We start from the raw sequence: 24,645 nt of genomic DNA on the forward strand, positions 1-24,645 counted from the left end.
CGGGGAAATGATCACCACAATAAGTTTAGTTAACATTCATCACCCCACAGTTACAATTTTTTTCTTGTGATGAGAACTTTCCAGATCTATTATCTTAGAAAAATGACACAATTTATACTTGTCTTACTCACAATTTAAAAGTTTCTTTTCTAAATAGTTTTTGGGTTTTTTAAAAATAATTTTTTTTTTTAAATTTATGGCTGCGTTGGGTCTTTGTTGCTGTGCGCAGGCTTTAGTTTCAGTGAATGGTGCGTGGGCTTCTCGTTGCAGTGGCTTGTCGCGGAGCCCGGGCTCTAGGAGCGCGGGTTTCAGTATTTGTGGCACGCGGCCTCAGTAGTTGTGGCTCGCGGGCTCTAGAACACAGGGTCGGTAGTTGTGGCGCACTGGCTTAGTTCCTCCGTGGCATGTGGGATCCTCCCGGACCAGGGCTTGAACCTGTGTCCCCTGTATTAGCAGGTGGATTCTTAACCACCGCGCCACCAGGGAAGCCCCGTTTTTTCATTTTAAAGGATAACTGTGGATACTCTGCTGAGAATAGACTAGATAGTCAAGGGCAGAGTCAGGAGGTCAGTGAGGCGGCTTGGACCAGGGGTAGGAATAGTGAGAAGTGGCCAGATTCTGAGTTACAGATATATTATGAAGGTAGAACTGACAGGATTTAATGAGAGGTCAGATGTGGGTATGAGATAAAAGAGGGGAGTCAGGAATGACTCCCAGGTTTTTGGCCCAAAGAACTAAAAAAGTGGAGTGGCAATAAATTGATGGGAGGAAGATTATGGGAGAGCAGCCTTGAAGGGAAAGATGGGGATTCAGTGTCTGATGTGTTAGGTTCCAGATGCCTATTAGACATCCCAGTAACATGGCAAGTAGTCCGGCAAAGGTCAGGGAAGGACTCAGGGCTGGAGATTTAAAGTTGGAAGTCACCAGCACACACACAGTATTAAAAGCCACGGGGCTGGATGAGGTCATCCAGAGAATGAGAGCAGACAGAGAAGAGGGCCAGGGACTGTGCCTTGAGGCCCTTCGGCAGATAGAGATTGGGAAAGTGAGAAAGAAATAACAAGGAAGACTGAGAAAGATTAGCCAGGATGAATTGGGAGATGGGGATTGACATTTATACACAATTGATACTATGTATAAAATAGGTAACTAATGAGAACAGCTGTATAGCACAGGAGACTCTACTCAGTGCTCTGGGGTGACCTAAACGAGAAGGAAATCCAAAAAAGAGGGGATATATGTATACATATAGCTGATTCACTTTGCTGTACAGTAGAAACTAACACAACATTGTAAAGCAACTATACTCCAATAAAAATTTTTTTAAAAAATAAAATGTTTCATAAAATTCTCTGATTTAAAAAAAAAAAAAAAAGATTAGCCAGTGAGCTAGGCAGAAAAACAAGACAGCCTATTTTCTGCAAGCAAAAGAATTTCATGGAAGTAACCAACAATAGCAACTGGTGATAAAAGGTCAAGTAAGAAAGAGACTGAGAATTAACCTCTGAATTTAGCAATTCAGGGATCCTCGGAAAGAGTGAGACCTTTGCCTGATTGGAGTATATTCAAGAGAGCATGGGAGAACTATGGAATGAGAGAAAAAGAATTTACAAAACTATTGAGGCATTGGGTTCCAAAAATGAACAGAGGAATATGGCAAAAGAGGCAGAGGCAGAGACAAAGATGGGGGTCAAAGAATTGTATTTTTAAGATGGGACAAGTACCGCCATGTTTTTATGCTGACAGGAAAGATCGAGAAATGAGGACAATATGAATGACACAGACTAGAAAGGGGGAGAATGGATGAAAGAGGGGATAGGGGTCAGTGCACACGTGGAAGGGTTGGTTGGTGGGGACAATTCAGCCATCCTAGAAGAAACAGGGGTAGAACGTACAGGTGCAGATGCTCGGGGATTTGTAACGTGGAGGCAAATGTTCACTTCAGTGTTCAGTGACCTGCGAAGCAAGGTCTCCTGCTAAGAGCGGGTGGGGAGGAGGAGGTGTTGGAGGTGTGAGGAGAGAGAAGGCAGGCATCTTAGAGGATAGGAGTCAGAGTGGATTGTAAACCCCAGCTGGACGCTGGGCAGCAGCACAAAAGATCCGCCTGAAATCAGACGTCAGGAATTTAAAGTGAAACCAGGTGGCTGTGTGTTTTTCTCCAGTTTCCTTCATCAGAGTCAATTGCACGGGTATAAGGCAGAAAGCTGGGTTTAACAAAGGTTGTGGTTTTGCCAGATGAGTCCAAGAATGTAAGGCAGGGGGAGGAGCTGAGGATTATGAGAGGGACAAAGGATAGAGGACAGAGAAAAGGTCATAGAAACAACAAGCTGTATATCCCCATGGGGCTGAAAGACTGGAATTAGGGTAGTGGAGGAAATGACCTAAAAAGAGTGGGACCTTTGGAATGGATTATGTGGGTTGTGATTACACAGTTATTTGCAATGACGAGGTCCAGGGTATGCCATGGCAGGATAGAAGAGAAGGAATGGAGGAGAAAGTCACTGAACAGGTCAGAGAAATGAAAGGTCTGGGTATGGGAAGGGTTATCCACAAGGAACTGACATCACTAAGGATTGAAACAGTTGGAGCCAATGACAGCAAGCCAGAAGCTATAATCTTCAAGGATGGATGGGGGTGACCTGAGGCTCAGTGGGTGTCAGATACAGAAGGTACATTGGGTGGTACATTCTGATGACCTGGGAAGAGGGAGGGAGAATGATCAAGAAACAGCAAAGAGGAACAAGGAGGTCACCACCCACCTCTGTGCCCACAGATCCAGGGAGAATGGGAGAGAAACTAGGGTCCTTGAGCAAGAGCCCAGACAAGCAGGTGAAGGGAACATTTCAGAGTATGTGAGGCTACGGAGGGTTTGCTGATGACTTCCAGTTCCAGAGGGCACAGTGGAGGGGTTTTAGGAGTCAGGGGGGGATGGAAGAGGCTCACAGAAGGGATGCCAGCGCCACACAGGGATGAGAATCCAGGGGTCCAGGGGTGACTGATGTAGGCAGGGTTGAAGCACATAATGGGATCAGTCCTGATGTTCTCAAGGCAGGCAGGAAGGCGAACCATGTCTCCACCGCAGTGCAAAGATGGAAGGAGAAACACATCCTCTCTCTCAGTCTCACCATGTGCTCCCTACTCTGAATCCCATCACGTGGCATTTCCCAACTGTGCCTTGTGCATTTCCAAATGGAAACACACCAGACCAGAAGTTACAAGAACACAGGTGTCTGGCACCAGAGTGTCCAAATGGGAAAAGCACAGTGTTGAGAGCCCAACAGATCTGAATTCAAACCCTGCCTCTACCTGCCACGAGATCTCAGCTGAGTCGTCTAACCCCTTGGAGGCCCTGGGACTTCATTTTCTCATGTGGGATACAAGAGCACAAATATTCACCTTGCATATAAAGTGGGTAGGCATTCCATAAATGCTCCTTTCTGACTCACCATGTTTGTAATAAAGAAAACAAGGAAGGCAACATCTAGTGGGCATCTCCTAAGTGCCAGGCATGGTGCTCATACGTACAATTTTCAAATTTAGACTTTACACCACCCATTTTACAGATGTGGAGAGTGAGACTCAAACAGGTTAAATTATTTGCTCAACATCTCATATTTAGTAACTGGTAGAAGCAGTATTTACACCCAAGTCTTCTCATTCAAATCTGGTGTACTTTCCATCATACCACACTGCCTGGTACATAGTGAAGGCTCAATAAATATTTGTTGGAGGAATAAGTGATGAGACTAGAGTGGGTTTCTGAACATCAGGGCTGGCTTTGTGATCAAGCAACATAAGTGGCCATGAATGCCACGTGACTTCAAGGGGTGCCCCAAGACATCAAGTTACTAGACTTTGCCTGCAATTCCCTAATTAGAAGTGCATTTTTGTCTTCTCCCCTCCCCTGCTCATCCATCTTAGAAATGCTACACAGCAAGGCATTTTTCGTCGTTTATTTCTCTTTGTCTCAATTTCCTGGATCCATACCTACAAAGCAGTTTTTATAGTTAAAAGTCTAGGGGGTCCTTCCCAGTGGGAGTCTGGGGGAACCCTAAAGAATCAACCTATTTCACAGCTTCAGTTTCTTTCTACCTTATACACACATCGCAGTTTTAGGTATAAATCTAGTTTCAGATATGTAGCCCCAAATACTAAAAATAAAATTGTCCCTTTTTCATCAATATTGATGAACGAGGATAGCTATACTGTACACTTCTCAACTTTTACTATATTATAATTTGTTAGTGTCAGAAGTTTGAGGTGAAATTCCCCATTTATAAAGCCAAATTCTTCAAACCATCCCTGTAAAATTTCATTTAAATTTGTCAAGAAAGAAAAGGAAAAAATCAGTATTACAGAAGACCTGTGCATACCACAGTGTTGGGAGCCTGCAGTAAGCTATGTTCAAATTGACACAAATTCATATTTTAAAATATCCAGGGCCTAACGTATTTTAAAAATGAAAATTTAATTAGGTATGATTTCCTGAACTAATAACATTACTGAATAAGGTCTACAAAATCAGAAAACGGTACTGGGGGAGGAAACCCACAAATGAGATTTCCCTGCAATGTAGCAGTTACTCTGGATCCCAATATGTAAGCCAGGAAACAAGTCTTGCGTCAATTCTGCATTTTTTCTCATTCAATTCTGATATTCTCCTCCTTGCAGTTCATTGTAAACGGCGATCAGAGGGCAAAAACACAACGTCATGTGGCTAATGTGGCCCCAAAGGAAAACAGCGCTTCCTCGGGTGGACGTGTGGAACCCAGTGGCCAGGCAGCCTAAGAGGGAGTGTCAAAGAGACTGGGGTTTCACCTCTGTAGGATTGAGAGACTCTGCAGTGATGATCTTGACACAGAATCTGAGCCTCAGATAATACATAAAGGGACACTGCATTTGGGAAGGACCTTGATTTCCTCTCCCGGTAGTCTCGGCTGGGCTGCCGTGACTGACATGTCTGCTCTGTGGCTTGCATATTAGCTCTCACTTCAGTGTGTACCTGGGTTTTCACTACCTTCTAAAAGAGATTTCCCTCAGTTTTACAAATTTACAATATTCATTTTACCCTGATTTTCTGTTTCATATGGAGACACTATTTAGTCTTTCTGTAATTCTAAACTTTGGACAGTCTTCTGGGTCCTGTTCTACACACCAGTGTTTCTCAAAGTGTGGCTCCCAGATCAGCAGCTTCAGCATTGTCTGGGGATTGTTATAAATGCACTTTCCTGGGCCCGGCCTCAAACCCAGTGACTCATGCACACTAAAGGTTAGGAGCCACTACTACAGATCATTATCCTTCCACTACGAGCCAGAGTCAGGCATTTTGAGAAGCTGTATTCCTTTCAGACCCATTGTCACAATGGAACTACACCTTTCAAAAGTTTACAGTATAGACCCTTACCACGCTATAACCCCTCAGAGAATATAATTTTATGTTTACTGGAAATCCAGTAAATGCTGGCTGGTAGCCGCTTGAATAATGTAGCTCCAATACAGTGATGGTCCAAGAGGACCATAGAAATGCCTGCTTTGGGGCATATTCACCAGCAGTTTCTCTCTTCCATTCAATACAGGGAAACAAAGGGCTTCTTTTTTGACACAATGCCTGAATTTCTATAAGCACAGCTCCTGGCTTATGTATAATTATTGTCTAATTCACTTATATCTAGAAGCCATTCTCAGACTTGAGCTCCACCCCTACAAGTAGCATTCAGAAAAGTGTAAGGCAGGGAACAGAGGGGCATCCTTCTTCAAAAGCAGCATTCATGCTGCCTTTCAACCTTGGTCCTGCCCTGGGTCCAGCCCTGGTCCTAGATGCCCCCTCCCAGGGCATCCCCGTCTAGGGGTTCACTTCACTTACCGCACTGGTCTGCACCGACTCGTTCTCTGGTTTGGCTTTTATATCAACAACTCCATCAGCATGGCGGAAGGAGCAGTCAGCAATGACATCATAAAATGACAGCTTCTGGGATTTCAAACCATATTTCTGTAGCCACTTCTCAGAGTCCCAGGAGTCTTCTGGATTCGACTCATTTTCGGCAGAGGTTGCTCCTAATTGTAGTTTTGGAATCACAATTCATCAGCCGTTCACATGACACAAGACTTTCATATGTCATCCTCAACTTAATATTTTAAAGAAACATGTTCTCTGTTAGCTCACATTCTTTTCAGGAAGCATGCTTTCTAAAGCAGGACTGGCAGAGAATTGGTTCACAAGACTGGAAGGCAGGAATCTGCTACTTTTCATTTCACTTCCTCTGCTACCTAAGTTGACTGGACCCATGCAGAGGGGGAGGTGGCTGATAGGCAAGGCAGGAGAGCATTAACCGTAGGGTCAGAAGCTCTGGGTTCAGGTCGTGGCCCTGTTACTTACTAGCTTGGGCAAGTTGCTCAAACTTGGGCGAGTCACCCCATTTAACCTCTCTGAGCTTCAGTGGACTTCTTCACCTGCAGATAGCATCTGCTTGGCCTTCCTAAGGGTGTCGAAGTGATTCAATATGAAAAGTTATGTGAAAGTGCGTTGTAACGAGGGGGGAGGGGAATCAGGGACAGGAGCTCCCCTGTTAACTTGGTGACTTTATCCTGATTCAGAGTCTGGCTCTCAACTCTGCAGGCTCAAGAACCTCAAGTCAGCTCAGGCGCCTGGAGCTGTACCTATGACTCACTTTAGGCTCACATGACCAATTACAGCAAGAAGGCCAATTGCCCAAATATCCCTAGCCTTAGGCGCATTCCCTTGGTGTTTTCCAAATCTTATCTGTACTCTCTAAGTGGGAGGAGGTGTTATGTTACCTGAGCAGAACACCGGAGAAGCCAGCTTATCATACAAACAGCAAAGTATCTATCCGTGTGGCTCAAAACCCCTATGGCCACCTAAGGGAGAGCGGGGTATCTGAGGGTGGGCACAGAGGAGGCATGGTGTCTGGAGCTGGCCCGTGAGAGCTGACTGTGCCCCTTTCCCTCCCGACTCCAGGCTCAGTGGTAGTGCGTGGTGAAATTGACCATGCCTGCCGGAAGCATTTACAAAATCTGAAAATCAGCAGATGCTACAAATGGTGGCTTTCTTATTCCAGAGAGTGGTTGATAACATTTGTCTGCATGCCCCTGGAAGGAAGGCAGAAAGGACCCTGAGCTCTTAGCCCCAGTGGGACCAGTAGAGCCTTAGGAGAACCGGGAGAAGGTGCTGTGCAGAGAGGTGGTTTTTAAAACGGGTACTACCACGTATTAGGTCCACCGGCCCTACAGAGTTTATTTTCACTTGGATCAGTGGTTCTCAACCCTGCACACTGGAATCCTCTGAGGAGTTTTAAAATATACTGATGCCTGGGCCCCATGCCTTAGATTCTGTTTTAACTGATCTGGACACTGAGATTTTTCAAAGTTGCCTAGGTGATTATACTGTGCAGCCAAGCACTAGGGTAAGATGAAAAGAGCTTTCTAAATTATGATTTGGTGATCCCTCCATTTATGCTTCTATCAGACAGATTCAAGTTAAATTATACTTTTAATTAAAAAGTAGCACTCACTGTTGGGGAAAAAAAAATATTACCCATAGTTATCCATTACTATATTTAAGGGGATATATAATTAGAATAATATTTGAAGAAATAAAACACTTGAGAGCCAATTATTTCTCAATAATACATAAAGGATCTGTCCATTAATGTTACATATGTCCTCAAATTTTAATAGAACAGCTTTTAAATAACGCACTCTGAAACCTACTGGAGCTGGAACTTCTCAAAGAAGCTTGATTTTGGCTTTTGAACTTTAAACCAATCTGGCATCAAAAGCCCCTTTGGGCACCATCCCTGATGTCAGCAGTTGGTTTCTACATGATTCACAAAGTGTCTTTTCAATCTGCACAGGGGACTGAAATCAGAGGTTTCCCAGAGCTTCTGATCCCAAGGTTCTCCTGCAAGTTCTCCTGCATCGCAGGGAAACAGCAAAAGGAATTTGGAGGCATTTTTGTCAGTGGGGTCAGCCTCCTTGGAGAAACCCTTTGGGTGACTAATTTTCCTCAATTATTGTTGATTACATTCTAAGCCTTTGTCTCCTCTTTACTCCTACTTTATTCTCCTCCCTCCTTTATGATCAACAGGTGTAGTAGGAAATAAACTTTTCATTCAATTATTTCCATAGCAACACACACACCTATCACATGCTCTGCTCTGTTTTGGGTTGCTTTCTTTTAAAAAGACAAGAGCCTTTTATCAATTATAAATTCAAGCCAATCATAAAAGAATTTCCTAAAAACACATCAAACAAATTCTAAGAAGGGATTTTTAAAGAGCCAGAGACCAATTTTTGACTGTAGCTTCGCCCAGGACCAGGCAGTGCAGTCACCCTGAGGGTATGATTCAGGCTCCCAATTACCCTCTGAAAAGGGGTTGGAGGAAGACCCCAAAGCAACTTGAACTTCATAAAGGAAAGAAGGGGCAGCCAAGCATACAAAACCAAAGAGCCTAGGTGCCCCAAAGCTGAAGAAAGGAGAGAAAGGGTGAAATCTTCTCACTTTCAGTGCTAATTACACCACCCCCATCTGAGCCTCATTTTCCCAGGGAGAGGAGAGGAGTGGCGAGGGAGTCATCCATTCATTAGAGTCACTCACTAAGGGGTCCTCCCCATTCCCCTGCAGTTATCTTAATTAAAAGTGCTACATAAATTCTCACCTATGGAGCCAAGGATAATACCTTCATTTATGATAGAGATGTGGTCTCACAATGCATCCTAGATTCTCTCTAATCCATGGGCAGATCACATCCATGTCACAGGATAACTTACCTGCCACCCGGCCCCTGTCCTACTTATCAATCTCAGAACATCTTTCAACAAGTAAGACCTACCGGCCAGTGCTTTCGAAACATCACAGCTACAGCCAGGGCCACAGCAAAAAGACAAACTGGACACATTCCACCAGTGCCCACTCCTCCCCTGGAGGCTCACAGCCATCAAGGACTTAAAGCCACCGTAATTACCCTCCCCTTGGCGATGGTTAATCTTATGTGTCAACTTGGCCGGGCCACACTACCCAGATATCTGACAAACATTATTCTAGATGTTTCTATGAAGGTATTTTAAAAGTGAGATTAATATTTAAATTAGCAGACTTTGAGTAAAGCAGATAATCCTCCATATTGTGAGTGGGCATCTCCATTCAATTGAAGCCTTAGTAGAAGACGGACTGACATCCCCTGAGGAAGAGGGAATTCTGCTTTTAGACCCAAACTGCAATACCAGCTCTTCCCTGGGTCTCCAGCCTGCTGGCCTGCCCTGCAGATTTTGGACATGCTGGCTTCCACAGTCATGTGAGCTAATTCCTTAAATCTAAATCTCTCTCTCTCTATACACACATATATACATACACACACACACACACACACACACACACACTTATATATACACATATCCTATTGGTTTTGTGTCTCTGAAGAACCATGACTAAGAGGCCCATCCTCCTCCACTGAAAGTTACTTGTCCGGCACCTCATTCCTGCCATGGTCCATGTGCCTTTCAAGGGAACAGTCAGCTAGTGACTAAACTACAGCTCTAGATCTGGAACCAACCTCACAGAGCATCAAGTTCAATGTTTCCCACAGTGTGTTCCACAGACTCTACTTCTACAGCATGTCAGTGGCTATTACTCAGAAAGAGGGTTCCTTAGCAAAAAGTTTGGAGAGCTTGAAAATAAACAGTTTCAACAAGTTTTTCAACGAAGGACTTGTCTAAGCCTTTGTTGTAGGACTCAGCAGTGGGTCTCACCATGAGCAGAGGCATGAATAGTATTTCCTAAAGGCATTTAGTCTAGGCCCTTTCTCCAAAGAACATTTTGTAGGGCTTTTATTTGATAGATCACAGCTTGGTACACACTGTCCAACATCCCTGTTATCACAAGTGTCATGAGACAGTAAACCAACAGCAAGCAAGCAAGAGAGAAGGAAAGAGAAAGAGAGAGGAAGGAAGGAAGGAAGGGAGGGAGGGAGGGAAGGAGGGAAGGAAGGAAGGAGGGAAACAGAAGAGAAGAGAAGGAAAGAGAGAGAGGGAGGGAGGAAGAATTGAGGACAGCTGGGAAGGGAGACAGAGGAAGGACAAAGGGGACAACTGTCAGGGAAAGAAATCCGGACACTCCTGCTGGTGAGATGGGTGAGATTTCAACAGGCTCAGCAGGCAGCAGCCAGTAGGACTGAGGGTTCTCTGAAGGTGGGATGATGAGGCCCACCTGGGTCGGGCGCCCAAGAGACAGGTGTGGACAGCGTAGCTCAGGAGAGTAGACTGTCTCCGGGCAGTTACGCACTTGGTTCACTGCACTTGCTGACGGACTGATATTTTCTGTTCATCTACACTTGTTAAAGCACCGAGGGTTGAGCATGTTTGCCTGGCACTGGGAGGGGAGCCAAGCCAGGGGGAGGAGGAGATGGAGGGGCAGAGAAAGGTACCCACTGATATTCTGCACAACTGATTCACTTGGCAGATTGGGGTAAAGGTTCTCTGGAGTGCCCCAGGGGTTGCACACACGAGGACAGGGGTACAAGGAGATGCAGTGACGTGACTGAAGTCACATCTCTAATATGTGCCTGAGACCAAACTGGCAGCTATAGAGTCTGCCCCGAGTGGACTGTTGAATAATCTTGGGAATGACGATTAGCGCGTGCAACCATTACGTTCATGGGAGATTGGGAAAGAATCTTGATGAATTCTAGGCCCTTTCTCCCCTGAAAATGATTTTTACTTCCTACTTGTAACGCTTGTAAAAATCAAAGTAGAATCTCTGTTGAAAAGAAGGGTTCCATGGTTTATGCAACTTGTCTATAAACCAGCAGAAAAATGATCCCAACCCTGAGTTCTCTAACTCCTATAATCTTCAGGGGGTGTAAGCAGGAGGGGAAGGAAGTTAAATGAACAAAGAGGCAAAAAAGAAGCAGATGTAAAAATAAAGAACATAAAGCATAGATAATGGATAGGATGTGGGAGAGGAGCTAATGCCTCTCAAAGATATCGTTCTGTTTTCTAATTTTTTTTTCTTCTGCCTCATGATTCTGAAAGAAGGAAGCTTAAAAAAAATTACAAGTAGGCTGTGGATGAGGCAGCTGCAGGAAGAATGTTTACTTTCTGATGATACCTGCAACTAGACACTGAGAGATAAGGAGCAATAGCTCATGACAAACCTGCATGAAGGCTAAGAAGAACCCACCAGTAGAGCACAGACTCCAAGAGAAGAATTTCGAAAGCCACACATTTCATGTGTCTATGTCTAAAATGACATTGAAAATAAACTGAAAATAGTTGAGGATCAGTGACATAGGCAACAAATTATACCAAAGGCAACTATTTCTTTAAAAGACAGCATGACACGGCAAGAGAAACACAGACCAATTCAAGATGTTTGGTATAAAGTGGAAAAATCAAGATTAAGAAATGAGAAAAGGATTAATGGAGTTTGGGAATTTAAGGTTAAGAACCTGAAATTCTTGCGGTAGTGAGAATGGCAACTCTTAGAGTGGGAATACTAGAATTAAACCAAGACAAGAGATCTGAATCTGCTTCCCTTGGGAAATTAAAATATTTGCCACTTTTTTGATGTTGCATCAACAGAGAACATGTTTTGTATTATTTTAATCCTTTTAAATTTATTGAGACTTATTTTATGGTCCAACATATGGTCTCTTCTGGAGAATAATCTGGGTGCATTTGAGAAGAATGTGTATTATACTGCTGTTGCGTGGAACAGATATCTATAGATATCTATTAAGTCTAGTTGATTTATTGTGTTGTTAAAGTTTTCTATTGATCTTCTGCCTGATTATTCCATTCTTTTTTTTTTTTTTTTTTTTGCCACCTTGTGGCATGTGGGATCTTAGTTCCCTGACCAGGGATCAAACCCGTGCCCCCTGCAATAGAAGCACGGAGCCTTAACCACTGGATGACCGGGTAAGTCCCTCCATTCATTATTGAAAGTAGGATATTGAAGCCTTCAACTATTATTGTTGAACTATTTCTCCTTTCAATTTGCCAGTTTTTGCTTAAAGATCTGCTGTTAGGTGCATATATGTTTACAATTATAATACTTTCTTGGTAAGTTGACCCTTTTATTATTATCAGATGTCTCTTTGTAAAAATTTTTTGTTTTATAATCTATTTTGTCCAAAATTAGCATAGCCACTCCAGCTCTTTTTTTTTTAAAAAAGGTAAAAATTCATATTTAATTTTGAACTTAAAGTGTTTTATGGATTTTACACCTTTAATAGAATAGTAAACACAGTAGCAACAATCATTTGTGAATATTTACTATAGACCGTGTATCTTTCTAACTTTTGTGTGTAGGATTCGAGGAAAAAGGCCTGGGCTGCGGTCACAGTGGGCGTGGACCCCGGGCCAGGCCACCCCTCCAGGACCCCCGTTGAGGCCTTGCGCTCCTGGCGGCTCCTTCCCCCAGCGTTCCCCTCCCTCCCGGAAGGCCTGGGGGCAGAGCCGTCCCACCCGCTGCGCCCAGAACGGAGCCCGCGTTTCCGCAGAGCTGGAACTCCCGGCTCGGGGTCTCTTCCCTCCGCCATCACGGAACTGCCCTGGAGCCCGAGGGGAGGACGGCCTCACTGAGGCTGCCGGCTCCACTCCAGCTCTTTGATTGTTACTATTTGTATGTCTTTTTCCATCCTTGACTTTCATCCTATCTGTGTCTTTCAATCTAAAGTGTGTTATTTTGTAGACAGCATACGGTTGGAACATGTTTTTTTAAAAAATCCATCCTGCTTATCTCTGGTGTTTAACTGAAGTCTATAATTCATTTTTATGTAATATAGTAAATGATATGGTAGGATTCACATCTGCCATTTTGCTATTTGTTTTCTATATGTCTTAAATCTTTTTTGTTCCTCTATTCTTCTATTACTGCCTTTTGTGTCAAAAAAGATATTTTCTAGTATACCATTTTAATTCCCTTGGCATTTCTTTTACTACATTTTTTTGAGTTATATTTTTAGTGGCTGCCCTCAGGACTACACTTAACATCTTAACTTACCACAATCTAGTTCGGATAAATGCCAAATTAATCTCAATAGGTACACAAAAGCTTTGCACCTATATAGCTCCTTTCTCTCCCCACTCCTTGTGCTGTTATTCTCATATAAATTATATCTTTATACATTATGTGCCCATCAACACATATTTATAATTATTGCTATGTGCAGTTATCTTTTAAATCAAATAGGAGAATAAGTTCAAACAAAAGCTACATTTATACTGTCTTTTATATCTACCCACATAGTTATCTTTATAATGTGGATTCAAGTTACTCTCTAATACCCTTTCATTTCATCCTTAAAGACTTTCTTTATTATTTTTTATAGGGCAAGTTTTCTAGCAATGAAATCTCTCAGTTTTTGTTTATCTTGAATGTGTTAATTTCTCCTCCTTTTGATGGATAATTTTCCCAGATATAGTATTCTTGATTGACAGACTTTTTCTTTCACCACTTTGAATATTTCATCCCACTGCCTCTGGCCTCTATGGTGTCTGATGAGAAATCAGTTGTTAATTGTACTGAGGATCACTTGCATGTGATGACTCACTTGTCTCTTGATGCTTTCAGGAGTCACTTTTAGGGCCTGGTGCTTTCTGTTGTGGACAGTTGTTTGTTATTGATTCAATTTCTTTAACAGATATAGGCCTATTAAGATTGTTTGTTTCTTCTTGTGGGAGATTTGACAGATTGTGCCTTTCAAGGAATTGGTCCATTTTATCCAGGTTATTAATTTTGTAGGCACAGAGTTGTTCATAATATTCCTTTATTATCCTCTTAATATGGGATCCCTGGTGATGTTTTCTCTTTCATCTCTGATATTTGTAATTTGTGTGTTTTCTCTTTCATTCTTAGCTAGCTTGACTAGAAGCTTATTGATTTTATGGATCTTTTCAAAGAATCAGAACCAGCTTTTGATTTTGTTGATTTTCTTTACAGATTTTGTTTTCAACTTCATTAATATCTGCTCCAATTTTTATCATTTTTTTCTTCTGTGTACTTTGCATTTAATTTGCTCCTCTTTTTCTAGTTTCCTAAGGTGGAAGCTTATTGACTTTGGATCTGTCTTCTCTTTTAATTGCATTCAATGCTATAAATTTCCCTCTAAGCACCGCTTTTGCTGCATCCCACAAATCTTGGTAAGTTGAATTTTTATTTTCATTTAACACAGTCACTTTCTAACAACATGATTCTAGCTTTGACATTTCATCATATCTTGTATTACATTCCAATAACCTTCCTGAATTAAGTGTACCACATCTACAAGATCCTAACGAAATAATTCTTCTCCCACATTTTGGGGGATTTTTTCAGTGAGAACCTTAACACTGATTTGTGGAAGCATTACATGCTACTCTTATGCAGATGTTTTTATGTTTGTGTTTTTTGTCTGGAAAATACAGAGCTCACCAACCATGAGAAAACGTATGCTTGAGTTAAACAAAATACTGGCCCTTTCTAGCACTCTCACTTGCTGCTTATTAATCAGCTTCGTCAATATTCATCTAGGAGCTTAGCTTTGACACCTATATCTTCTTTAACCCTAAGTCCTGCCAGGTTCAACGTTTGAATTCTCCCTCAGATCTGCCCACTTAGCATCATCTTCACATACTATCACCCTAGTCCGATATTCTTTCATTTCTTGTCTGTACTAACATCCTAACTCTCTTCCCTCATCCTCACTTGGTCCCTCCCCTCCAATCTTTTCCCACACAATAGTCAAAGTGGTGTTTTTCTAAATGCAAATCTGATCTTATCGTTCCCTTGCTTAAAAGCTTCCACTGGGTTCCCATTGGTCTGAAATTAAGAACTGACTTCTCATGCCATGGACTCCAGACCCAGCATGGTCTGGTCCTTATGTACTTTTCCAGACTCATCACAGGCCAACTGCTAACTTGAATTCTGAGCTCTGGCCACACTCATCTTTTCCAGCTCTACTAAAGTGCCATGCTCCTTCCTGCCTCAGGACCCTTGCATGCGCTATTGTTGCCTAGCATAAATTCTTCCCTTACTCCCACCCTTCATCTCATTAACTCACCCCCTCAACCCTCAGATATCAGCTCCAATGTCATTTCCTCAGCAAGGCTTTCCTTTACCCCAAAAACCTCAGGAGCTCACACCTTTCCTTAGTCACACTACCCCAGGTGGGAATTACACTTCCATGTGCTTCTGATTTTCTACCCTTCCTGAACAAGAAATGGTACAAGATCCTGCTTTATTAGGGGCCATTCCATGTCTGTTTTTCGTCATTATACTCACTGTCTAGCACAGAGCTACGTATAGTGAGTATTCAATAAACAAAAGAATAAATAAATGGATCAAACTTTTTTATGCTATCATTACATTCTGTGTGTCAGCACAGTTCTAAGTGTTTTACATATATTTTCTCATTTAATTCTCACAACAGCGCATTGGGTAGGTATTATCATTATCCCAATTTTGCAAATAAGGAAACTGAGGCACAGATAATAAATGTCTTGCCCAGGGTCACACAGGAGTGGACAGAGCCAAGATTAATGTCTTTGTAACTCCAAACCTGTGTGCTTCACCATCACCAATGACTACAGGGAAATCTGGCCAGTTATTTAATACAATGCCAATAAAAATGAGCATTATCTCTTTCTCCACTTGTTAAAAAAAATGCTCAAAACTCCCATAGAGCTCCTTGACGGAACTTCCTACAGAGCCTGAATGGACCTTTTGCCTTTTCCTTGTCTTTTGACATTGAGTTTGATATTCTGAACCAACCAAGTATGCGGAGTCCAATTTCGGCATCGCTACACAACATGATTAGACTAATTATCTCTAGTGAGTCATAAAATGTCTGTGAAGGTTACTGCAAATGCAGAGTTCCTGAAATGCTTTGAGCTGAAGCATCATCCAAAGAAGAGTAAAGTCTCCCTAACTTTGGACAAATTCTTGCATGTTTTGTGAGAAAGGCCATATTATCGTTTGAGAGCCATACCTGGCACCCACACAGACACATACACACACACATAGAATGCTCGGATATGCCAACACCAATGTCTCTGAACAGCTCAGCACTTCAGGAGAGATGCACAGCCTCCTGTGTTACTTTAGTAAGCGCTGTGTTAAGGTATAATTGATAATTGCTAATAAACCATATACATTTAAAATGTACAAACTGGTAAGTTTTGCCATATGCATGGTTAGGTTTATGTCAATCATTTTGCTATTTGTTGTCTATTGGCCCCATCTGTCCTTACTTCTCTCTCTTTTTTTCCTGACAGCTTTTGGATTGAGTATTTTCAAATCCAATTTATCTTGTTTGTTGGCTTGTTTTGTTATTTAGTGGTTATTTTAGTTTATAGTACACATTTTCAATGTATCATGGTCTTATTTCAATTGATATTGTATCACCCCACACAGAGTATAAGAACCTTACAATAGCATATTTCCATTTCTCCCCTCCTGGATTTTTTTTTTTTTTTTGCAATGCAGTGGTTTGCTGTTTTTACAATGGTGGTAAAATACACATAACACAAAATTTATCATTGTAACCAGTTTTAGGTGGCATTAAGTGCCTTCACACTGTTGAATCACCATCACCACCATCCAACTCCAGAACTTTTACAGTATCCCAAACAGAAACTCTGTACCTATTAAATGACTCCCTCCGTTCCCCAATCCTGCCAGCCCCTGGCAACCACTTTTCGTGTCTGGCTTTTCACTTAGCATAGTGTTTTCAAGGTTTATCCATGTTGTAGCATGTGTCAGAGCTTCCTTCTTGAAGCTGAATAATATTCCACTGTCTGTATATTCCACCCTTTGTTTATCCAGTCATCTGTTGGTGGACTTTTGGGTTGTTCATCTTTGGAACTTATGAATAATGCTGCTATTCCCCTCCTGCCTTTTATGCTACTATTGTCATACAATTAACTTTTATATACATGGTATAAACCCCACAGTACACTGTTATTATTTTTGCTTAAACAGTCAACTGTCTTTTAAAGGTATCTGAATAGAAAAATATCACCTATTTACCAATGCAGTCATTTCCAGTGTCCTTAATCCCTTTGTGTAGAACCATATCGCCATTCATTTCTTTCCATATAAAAGTATCACATGCTCCTTCTGCCTGAACGATTTCCTCTAACTTTTCCTGCAGTGCAGATGAGCTGATAATAAATTCTTTCAGCTGTTGTACATGTGAAAATGCCTTTATTTTGCCTTTGTTTTTGAAAGATATTTTCACAAAATATAGAATTCTAGATTGAGAGTTTAAGGTACTGAATGAAAAAAAATAAGATGTGACTCCACTGTCTTTTCACTTGCAACAAGAAATCTGCTGTCATGCTTATCTCTGTTCCTTTTACAGAAAATGTCTTTTTTGCTCTGCTTGCTTTTAACATTTTCTCTTCATTAGTGGTTTCAAGCAAATTGATTATGATGTCCTTTGGTACAGTTCCCCTCATCTTCTTGTACTTGGCATTCATCGAATTTCTTGGATCTCTAAGTTATAACTTTCATCAAATTTGGAAAATTTTCAATCTTTATTTCTCCAAATGTATTTCTGTTCTCCCTCTTCCCCTCTCCTCAGGAATTCCATCTACATGTATATTTGTTTACTGGAAGTTGTCCTACAGTTCACTGACGCTTTTGTTATTTGTTTTTATTTGTTTGTTATTTATTATTTTTTCTTTCTCCGTATGTCTCATTTTGGATAGTTTCTATTTCTATGTCTTCAAGATCACTAATCTTTTTCCCTGCAATGTCTAATCTGCCATTGATCCCATTCAGCATGTTTTCAAGTAAGATATTTTCTTCCCTAAAATTTTCATCTCTAAAAGTTCAATGTGTATTTTTTTAAAATACTTCCCTGTCTCCACTTAACTTTTTGAACATATGGAATACAGTTGTAACTGTTTAAATGTCTTTTTATGCCAATTCTAACATCTGTGTCAGTTTCTTCTTTTCATGCCTAGTAAACTTTGATTGGATACCAATTGTTGTGAATTTTACCTTGTTGGGTACTGGATGTTTTTATATTCTTATAAATCTTCTTGAGCTTTGTTCTGAGATGCAGTTAAGTTACCCATAAAGAACTCTCTACTTCCATGTCTTGCTTTGATGATTTCTTAGAAGGGCCCAGAGCTCAGTTTAAGGCTAGCCAGTCCCCATTACTGAGGCAAGACCTTCCCAAGTAGTCTACCCAGTGCTCTGTGACTTATACATTTTTCCAATCAGACTGGTAAGAACAGGCACTGTTCCTGGTCCTGTGTGAGCTCTAAACCCTTTCTTTCTAATTCTTTCCAATGGATCTTCCCCAGCCTCAGTTAATTTCCTCATAGAATGATCAATGTTGAGCAGAAATCACAAGAGGGGCTCTTTGCAGATTTCCAGAATTCTCTCTCTGTGCACTTCTCTCCACTCTGGTACTTTGTCCTGTGAAATCTTGATATCTTGATCTCCCTGGACTCCTAACTCTACCTCTCAAACCTGGAAGTTTGCTGTGCTCTACCTGGGATCCTTCTCCCTACACCATGGCCTGGAAACTCTCTCAAAGCACTAAGCATTAAACTGGGACAATCAGAGTTTACCTTGGATTTTCCTGTATCTCAGAGACCACTGGCCTTTGTTGCTTGGTGTCAAGCGCCTTTAAAAACCAGTGTTTCATGTATTTTTGTCAGTTTTTTTTTTTCCCTCAGGGAATTCTCATACACTGCTCTTGGTAATTAAAAGAGGTCAGAATTACCAACGGCCAGATTGTGTGGCCTCCCCATCTTCTTATTCCAGGTACCAGGCTGATGAGTCATCCCTGCCAGAAACTGCCCTCCCGGTCCTGGTCCTATAGGTGCCAGTTGGTCCCTGAACCAGTGCACCCAGCCGAGGGGGCAGGTGGGGGCCGCTATGTCCAGGAAGGAAGACTTTGTCTAATTCCCATGAAGGTTCCACGTGTAATGACAGCTCACCTGATCTCCTCCATCCTACCCTTCCCCTCTCCAGATGGTTACCATATCTCCTCTGGCCTGCAGGCCTTGCGCAGCCAAACATGAAAAATGGCTGCTGCCTTCACACAAAGCAGACACAGGGTCTTAGGCTGACACAGCCTTTGCTTCAATAACACTGGGCTGTGGGCAGCAACAGGAGCAAGTCAGATGCTACGTGTGGCCTTTGGGGCCAAAGCAAGGTTACAAAAGCTTCTTTTGGTATCCAACAGTGGAAAGGTCCTGACCAAATTTTCCTTTTTAAATAGAAATGGTAGGGACTTCCCTGGTGGCGCAGCGGTTAAGAATCCGCCTGCCAGTGCAGGGGACACGGGTCCAAGCCCTGGTCCAGGAAGATCCCACATGCCGCGGAGCAACTAAGCCCGTGCACCACAACTACTGAGCCTGCGCTCTAGAGCCCGCGAGCTACAAGTACTGAGCCTACGTGCCACAACTACTGAAGCCCATGCGCCTAGAGCCCATGCTCTGCAACGAGAGAAGCCACCACAATGAAAAGCCCGTGCACGGCAACGAAGAGTATCCTCCGCTCGCTGCAACTAGAGGAAGCCAGTGCGCAGCAACAAAGACCCAACGCAGCCAAAAATAAAAATAAATTAAATTAAATAAATTTTAAAAGAATAGAAATGGTACATTTAAAGCATTTTTTGGGACTTCCCTGGTGGTCCAGTGGTAAAGAATCCGCCTTCCAATGCAGGGGACGTGGGTTCAATCCCTGGTCGGGGAACTAGGTTCCCACATGCTGCGGGGCAGCTAAGCCCACGTGCCACAACTACTGAGCTCGTGCGCCTCAACAAGAGAGCCTGTGCGCCACAACTAAGACCCAATGCAGCCAAAAAAAAAAGCATGTTTTGAAAGCTTATGCTTGGAGTTATTTTGGTTTTTAGTTCTGTGTGTGTGTGTATTAGATTGAAACAAAGGGATGACAATCTATCCTTCTAAAGATTACGGAGGCCAATAGCTCTTCTGTTTCCTTTAGAAACAACATCTAAAAACCTTCTGTTAACCCTCAAGATTACCCCAAGCCTCAATATTCCCTCTATTAGTCTGCTCAATATGCCATAACAAAATACTGAAGACTGGGTGGCTTAAACAACAGAAGTTTATTTTCTCACAGCTCTGGAATCTGGAAGTCCAAGATCAAGGTGCCTACAGGTTTGGTTTCTGGTGAAGCATCTCTTCCTGGCTTGCAGATGGCAACCTTCTGGCTGTGTCCTCATGTGATGTGTGAAGAGAGAGAGGTCTCCAGTGTCTCTTTCTCTTCTTATTAGGACACCAGTTCTATTAGATTAGGGCCCCACTCTTACGATCTCATGTAACTTTACCTCCTTAAAGGCCCTGTCTCCAAATATAGACATACTGGGGTTAGGGCTTCAACATCTGAATTTGGGGGGACAGAGTTCAGTCCATAGCACTCCCACAAATAAACACCTTAGCAGCATTTGTCTGGCATGAATGTTTGCCTTATCCCAGGTCCCCTGCTTCATTTTCATTCTCTCAGGATGACAGAGGACTCTCTGAGTTCTTGACTTTAAGCTCACGCTGAGGGGGGGACGGGTGTCACTACAAGTGAGCAGCCCCTCCAGACAAGCCTGATTGGGCCCCTCCTTGGAAACCCCCGACAGCTGGTCCTGGCGAAGCAACTGCAGTTGCTGCTGCCCAAGACCCAAGTCAGGACACCCACTCACAGGAAAAAGTCACTGTTGCCAGGAATTTATTAAGTCACACAGGGCAAGCTCACCCATGCCTTCTACCTCTTCCTCCCTCTACTCATGTCCCCTTCCCCGCTTCTCCTCTTCAACTGCATCCCTGACCCCATCCAGCCTGGCCTTCTTGCTCTCCTCCCCCACTGATGCCTCTGTAACACAGGCAGGGTACCAGGAGGCAATACACCATGGCAGGGGCTTCCAAACTTAGCTGCACATTAGGATTGCCTGGGGAGCTCTCAAAACTCCCAATGTTCAGATTGCATCCTTTATGGATTAAATCAGAATGTCTGGGCTGGGAGCCAGACATCAGTATTTTTACTGAGGAACTAGGTTTTGAATCCCGGCTTCATTACTTCTAGCGTGGCCTTGGGCAAGTTACTTAACCTTAAATGGAGATAAAAGTAGCAGGTATCTTATAAGATTGTGGTAACGATGAAATGAGCTAATACTTGTGAAGTGCCTAGAACAGTGCCTGACATGTAAGGTATGTGCTTTGTTAACTATTGTTATTACCAGCCGTTCCCTAAATGAAACCAGTCCCTTACAGAGGAAAATCCTTTACTAACTCAAGAACTCAGGAAGAAGAATCAGTATTCTCACTGCCCTAACTGTGAAAGAGAAAAAATCGAGCTAACATTTACCAAGTACCTGCTTGGTGCAAAGCATGCATTATTTTACTTAATTTTTACAACAGTCTCTTAAGACTGATGTTATCATTATTTAACAGGGGAATAAATTAAGGCTCAAAGAGATAGATTCAGGCTAATCTAGTGATGCAGTTGGGATTTACAACCAGATTTCTCACTCCAAACTCAGGCTCCTCTGAATCCTCTTTTCAACTGGATCTTGACCTATGGACTTCCGTGTTTGTCTCTGCATAGCCTAATTTTAGCAAAAATCCTGCGAAGACAGTTCACCAGGATCCCCCATACCTGAGAAAATTCCTCATACCCCACTGTCCCCCAGGTGATGTCTGATCACCCCAGCCTGCCTTCAGCAAGAATCCTGTCAGATAGGTTTAGCCAGAAATCCCCTTTTAACCCTGATGTTTCTTCTCGGTAATTTTCCACCCACCAACCCTCCACCCTGCTCCTTGGCTGTAAATCCCCACTGGTCCATGTTTATTCATAACTGAGCCCACTTCCATACTGAGGTCTCTTTTCCCCTCTTGCAATAGTCCCTGAATAGAACTCTGATTTTGCTTTGACAACCTACAGACACACACATGTGCACACATACACACACACACACACACAGCACAGCAGAGCTCTGGAGAGTCCCCTCAGGAGCTGGGCTAAGGAGCTCTCCTTGGTAAGGAACATGGAAACAGCCCCCATCCCCAATCAGTAGCAGTTATGACTCTTTTACACTCGTGCCCGTAAACGCTCACCGTGGTCTGTTGTGGTCACGTCGGTATTGGGAGGCTCAGCCACCAGACTCTGGATCTGGGCCAACGTACTGCTGGCTTCCTGCATCTCCCTCCAGATGAGAAACACGTCCTCTCTGACCCCAGCTCCTGGAAGGGAAACACGTGTGAGCAGGCAGCTGTGGAAGGCCCCAGAACACTCTGGTGGCCCTAGCAAGCCTGGCACACCCTGGCCAAGTTTCTAGAATATTTCTGAACATCAACTTCCATTCTCCCCACTAATGTCTTTTTGAGATTCAGAAGTGAAATCCCTAAGAAAATGCTGTCATCTCAAGAAATCATAAATGCAGACTTTAGGAGGTAATAAATCCTTGTAAAGTAAATATTTGTGGCAGCCAGGATATTTTAAGATGAATTTATTGATAATACTCAAATAAGATAAAGAATAAAAATATTCAAAAGCACCCAATAAAAGCCAGGGTGATCACTGTGGGCAAGGGAAACTCAATGGTATATGAAAGTAACAACCCCTCACCTTTCTTGATTAAGCCGAGATTTCCTGCTTCTTTGAAACCACCTTCACAACTCTGTTTTTCCCTAATGTAATAACAATTCTTTGGCCTCCTTTTCTGGACCTCTCCTGTCTCAGTTAAGGGTTTGGTTTGGCTGTATGACATTTTTTAAATGATATGGCTTAATTAATATAGATATTTATATCATTTTAGCAATCAGTCAATAGACGTTCATCCCATGGGTAAGAAGTCCAAGGTTGGGACAGAGGCTCTGCCTCCACCAAGATCCTGGCTCTAATAGATTAGTAATTTCCAGAGGTTAAGGAGGGTGTAGGAGCAGGAGGGGGATGGGTATGACTATAAAATGCAACACGCGGGAACCTGGGGTGGTATCCTGAGAGCATCAATATCAACATCCTTGTTGTGATACCGTCCTATAGTTTTGCAAGATGCTACCATGGGGGAAACCCAGTAAAGAGCATGTGGGCATTTCTGTTATTTCTTACAACTGTATGTGAACCTACAGTTCTCTCCGCCAGAGCCTGCTGTGCATACAAGGCCAGCAGTGACCCCAACAGGCAACCATGCTTAGAAGATGCCACTCACCCATTTTCAGTGGCAGCCGCGGGCCCAGCCACCAGCCTGGCACCACTCATGGCATCGTGGGGGCTATAGGGGAGTCCTTGCTCTGGGGTGCTTCTAAAAGGTTGTTCAGACAAGAATTTAGCAGACGTATTCTCTAGTTTTAAAGACTCCATTCCAATAAAAGTTTATTTAAAAACAAACATGCACAAGAAATCTACTTCACAGACTGTGTACAGTCGGCTCAGAGAGCACTGATGCTGCTATTACTTAAGTAAGCTGAGTCCCGATTCTCTAATGAGAAATACCTTTTTGGGGTACCTGCTATGTGCCTGGCATTGTGCTTAGGCCTTTCGAAACATTTTCTCATCTCTCTTCACAACAATTCTCCAGGCAAATTCTATTCCTGTCCCCATTTCACAGCTGTGTAAACTGAGGGGGAGCTAGTTAGTTGTCCAAGGTCATACCCTCAAGAGTGGCAGAGCAGGGTGTCAAACCCAAGTTGGTGTAACTGTACCAACTCAGCCACCCTGATTAGGTGTCCTGGAAAAGGGACGGCTGGTTTATAGAGGTCCCTACCCAAGCTGCTGATGGCATCCCACTTAACAGTCCACAGATGCCTGAGATCCCACAACCACAGAGAAAGAGAATAGCCATCAGGTGTAGGGGCCGCCCCAGGAGATTCGTCCACCCTGGGCCAAAAGACTGACCTTAAGCTACCAGGGCAGACCAGAGTTGATGTTTCTGACTTTTAAAATGTAGTCCAGAAGGGTGGGGCGGAATTAAGGGAAACCAGAGCTCTGGCCCTCCTGAAGTAGGCGAGATCAAGTGAGAGAGTATTAATAGCTATATTTATTAAGAGGCAAGTGACAAGCCCTGACAGAGATGGATGGCCACCAGGGCTCCACAGCCATCAATAGCCCGAGGAGTGAAACGTGATGAGTTCCCAGCTCCACGCTGGAACTCCAAAAATATCGCAGGCTGCTGCCCATTGCAAACCTGGAGCCCACAGGATTTTCTGACCCTGTGAAAGCAAAACTGGCTTCCAGCTGCTTGCTTCAGCCTGGAGGTGTTAAGTAGCAGAATTCTCTCTTTAAAAGTTTCAAATGAGTCAAGGCTTTCCATTTCCCTCAAGCTTGTCAGTAACATCTTAAGAAGGAGTAGACTACTCCTTCAGCCTCAAAGGAAAAACTTCCAAGGAAATACAGTTGCCGCTCTCTAATGCAAGGACAGGAAAGTGCGTTTAAGGGGCAGCAGTGACCTGGGATGTGCTCTCCTGAGCAAGTAGTCATCAGACTCTCACTCCACTGGTTTAGTCGTTATAATCAGGCAGCTACAGATTCCTACCGCTGGTGATCAGAAAACAAAACAACTCAAAACTACCCATTTAACTTGGTTTGCTTTAAAAACAAAACATAATGAAACAAAACCAGCTAGCAGACAAGAAAAACCACAGGCAATAAAAAGCCTAACTTAGAAGGCAGAGGTTTTA

General features: G+C 43.0%; 1 protein-coding gene across 1 annotated transcript in view; it reads right to left on the bottom strand.

The window, feature by feature from the left end:
- Window positions 1-24,645, bottom strand: part of VWA3B (von Willebrand factor A domain containing 3B) — a 234,457-nt gene that overhangs the window by 131,848 nt on the left and 77,964 nt on the right. The window contains 2 exon segments of the mRNA XM_057558670.1: window positions 5,864-6,054; window positions 22,084-22,209. Of these exon segments, the coding sequence (XP_057414653.1) occupies window positions 5,864-6,054; window positions 22,084-22,209 (317 nt within the window).

The sequence above is a fragment of the Balaenoptera acutorostrata genome, chromosome 12 (assembly GCF_949987535.1).
Source record: "Balaenoptera acutorostrata chromosome 12, mBalAcu1.1, whole genome shotgun sequence".
In the NCBI taxonomy this organism is placed as follows: Eukaryota; Metazoa; Chordata; class Mammalia; order Artiodactyla; family Balaenopteridae; genus Balaenoptera; species Balaenoptera acutorostrata.